The following is a 2,500-nucleotide window of genomic DNA, read 5'->3' as shown; positions in this document are numbered from 1 at the left end:
GTCACATTTCCATGGCAACATGTTTTTTTTTTCTTCCTTGCCAAACATTGCAACAAAGGCAAGGGAATAATAACCTGCAGACAGGCGTTATTTTTTTTAAGTTTTATGTTGGGCTTTATTTACAAAATGAGCAAAAGTTGAAAAAAAAAACACAGTGAAATGCGATGGTTAAGAAAGCAAAGTAAGTCAATTCGTATTTTATACAATGAAAGACAATTAAGTACCTCGTCAACCCTTGTCATGTTATCAATAATAACCAAATCAGAAAAATGGCACATCACTTGTGGGAAAATGGAATGAAAATAAATATTTTCTTAATTTTTCCTAAAGTCTTCCCACAAGCTAATCCTCCATATAAAAATCATATTTCTCATTCAAAAGCAAAAGACGCTCGTACCATATCCGACCCTGAAAAAAGAATGCAACGTAATAAGCAATCCTCATCCCATTGTCGTTGTCCCGGTGACCCCAACCCACAGTGACACGTTAAGTCATCAACTCATCAGCTGTGTTGGGAACCGTTCCCTATCCCCTCACTCACTATTCCCTATATGGCGTTTATGATATAGGGAACTATATAGGGCACGAACAAACGAGAATTCGGACACTACGCTAAACATTTCCAAACGGCATTTGCGTCAGTAAATTACATTTAGAAAGCACAACCACACGTGGTACACGGGAATAACATGCAGGGAACATCGTATGTTCACTCAAATTTTGGGTATTTTTTCATTCACCTATTGTCAAGCGTACGAAATGAACCCTATATCGTGCACAACATCCGCGACGGGGAGCGATTTCGGCCACGGCTCCCCTCGCGCTCACGCCTCATCCCTCCCCTCCCGCTCCACCCTCCGCCCCTGGCCCTCCCGTCGCCGGTGGCGACCCCGGCCCCCGGGGGACCCCGAGCCCTGGGAGCCCCCGTCCCAGCCCTCCGCCCCCCTCCCGCCTTCTGGCTCCTCCTCCTCCTCCTCCACCAGCATCTCCTCCTCCTCGTCGTTGTCCTCCTTCCCGCTGTGCTCCGAGTCTGACTCATCCGAGTTGTCCTCCTCCAGGTACCGGTAGCCCTTGACCTGGCCGACGGCGGAATGACACACGGTGAGACACAGGGAGCACGGGTACCTGACGGCTCCCCGGATGGTTCTCCCTCTGTCGGCCTGCGGGCGATCGTTCCCGGCTCTCTGCTCCCTCAGCCGATCAAACCGTGCCGCGACTATTTATACTTGGAACACTATTTCAGACCGCTTTACGTTTAGATTTACATTCGGGGCATTTAGCAGATGCTTTTGTCCGAAGCGACTCACAGTAAGTACATTTGTCAGAAGATAAAAAAAACAACAGTGCAGTGCTGTCGGTACAGTAAGGAGGTTCATAGGAACAAGTGCCAAGACCTTACTATTGCTAGGTTAACTCATTCCCTGTATACAACAAAGATAACTAATTTCATTCAAAGCGGCTTACAGTTAATCCAGTGACACAAGTAGTTTAAAATTGTAAATGGACTGCATTTATATAGCGTTTTCTAACCAGCGGCCACTCAAAGCACTTTACAATATTGCCTAACATTCACCCATTCATGCACACATTCACACACCGACGACGGTGTCATCCATTCACACAGCGACAGCCAGCTCGTCGGGAGAGGCGTCTCGCTCAGGGACACCTCGACCCCTCAGCTAGGAGGAGCCAAGGGGATCGAACCAGCAACCGTCCGGTTACCAGCCAACCCGCTCTACCCCCTGAGCCACATTACGCCCTCTGGGGAGCATGTATGGATCCTCACTCGAGGAAAGCTACGGTTATTGGCGATAGACCCTCTGCCACCTACGCTACCGTGAGCCCGACCACACATCCCCACCCTGGGGACGGGCTGAGGACCAGATGGTAGGGCTGGGCCATCAATCGAATTTTGATCGCGATTTCGATTTTTAGCATCAAACGATCAAAAAAACTAATATAATCGAGTTTCCGATTATTATAATTAATTTTTTTATTAAATGTTTTATAGAAAGTGCAGAACAGCTGGACACATATCTGTACATTATTTTTGATTTGAACATTTTTTTCTTTTCGACCATTTTTCGTATCTTTTTAAGGCGAAATTTCAACGTTCTCATCCTGTTTTCAAACTCAAAAAAATCGTTCGAATAATCGGGATTTCAATATTGACCCAAATAATCGCGATTATGATTTTCTTCCATAACTAAGCGGCCCCAGCGGACGGGGGGAGAGCGGGAGGCACCTGGGGGAGGGAGCACTGACCTTGTGGCGTGGGCGGGGGATCCGGGGCAGTCTGAAGGGCATCTTGTTGGCCAGGCGGCGCTCCATGACGGCGTAGCAGTAGCACGACACCAGCAGCATGACCAGGAGGATGGCGAGCTTGGCCTGGGGGGGGTCAGAAACACCACACAGAGGTTCAGTGACCAAGGGACTGATAAAGGGGGTCTTGCTCTCTCTCTCTATATATACATAGGGTTAGGGTTATATATATATTAGT

General features: G+C 47.9%; 1 protein-coding gene across 1 annotated transcript in view; it reads right to left on the bottom strand.

Annotated features, from left to right (window-relative positions):
- Positions 1 to 540: 540 nt before the first annotated feature.
- The window catches only part of unc93b1 (unc-93 homolog B1, TLR signaling regulator), a 15,187-nt gene continuing 13,227 nt past the window's right edge, over positions 541 to 2,500 (bottom strand). Inside the window, exons 12-14 of the mRNA XM_056587313.1 lie at positions 2,266 to 2,388; positions 964 to 1,076; positions 541 to 547 (exon numbers count right to left, since the gene is read on the bottom strand). Of these exons, the coding sequence (XP_056443288.1) occupies positions 541 to 547; positions 964 to 1,076; positions 2,266 to 2,388 (243 nt within the window). The remainder of the gene's footprint in view (positions 548 to 963; positions 1,077 to 2,265; positions 2,389 to 2,500) is intronic.

Source organism: Gadus chalcogrammus, chromosome 3 (genome assembly GCF_026213295.1).
Source record: "Gadus chalcogrammus isolate NIFS_2021 chromosome 3, NIFS_Gcha_1.0, whole genome shotgun sequence".
In the NCBI taxonomy this organism is placed as follows: Eukaryota; Metazoa; Chordata; class Actinopteri; order Gadiformes; family Gadidae; genus Gadus; species Gadus chalcogrammus.
Note: the sequence above shows the minus strand (reverse complement) of the source record. Positions and strands in the feature narration are given on the sequence as shown.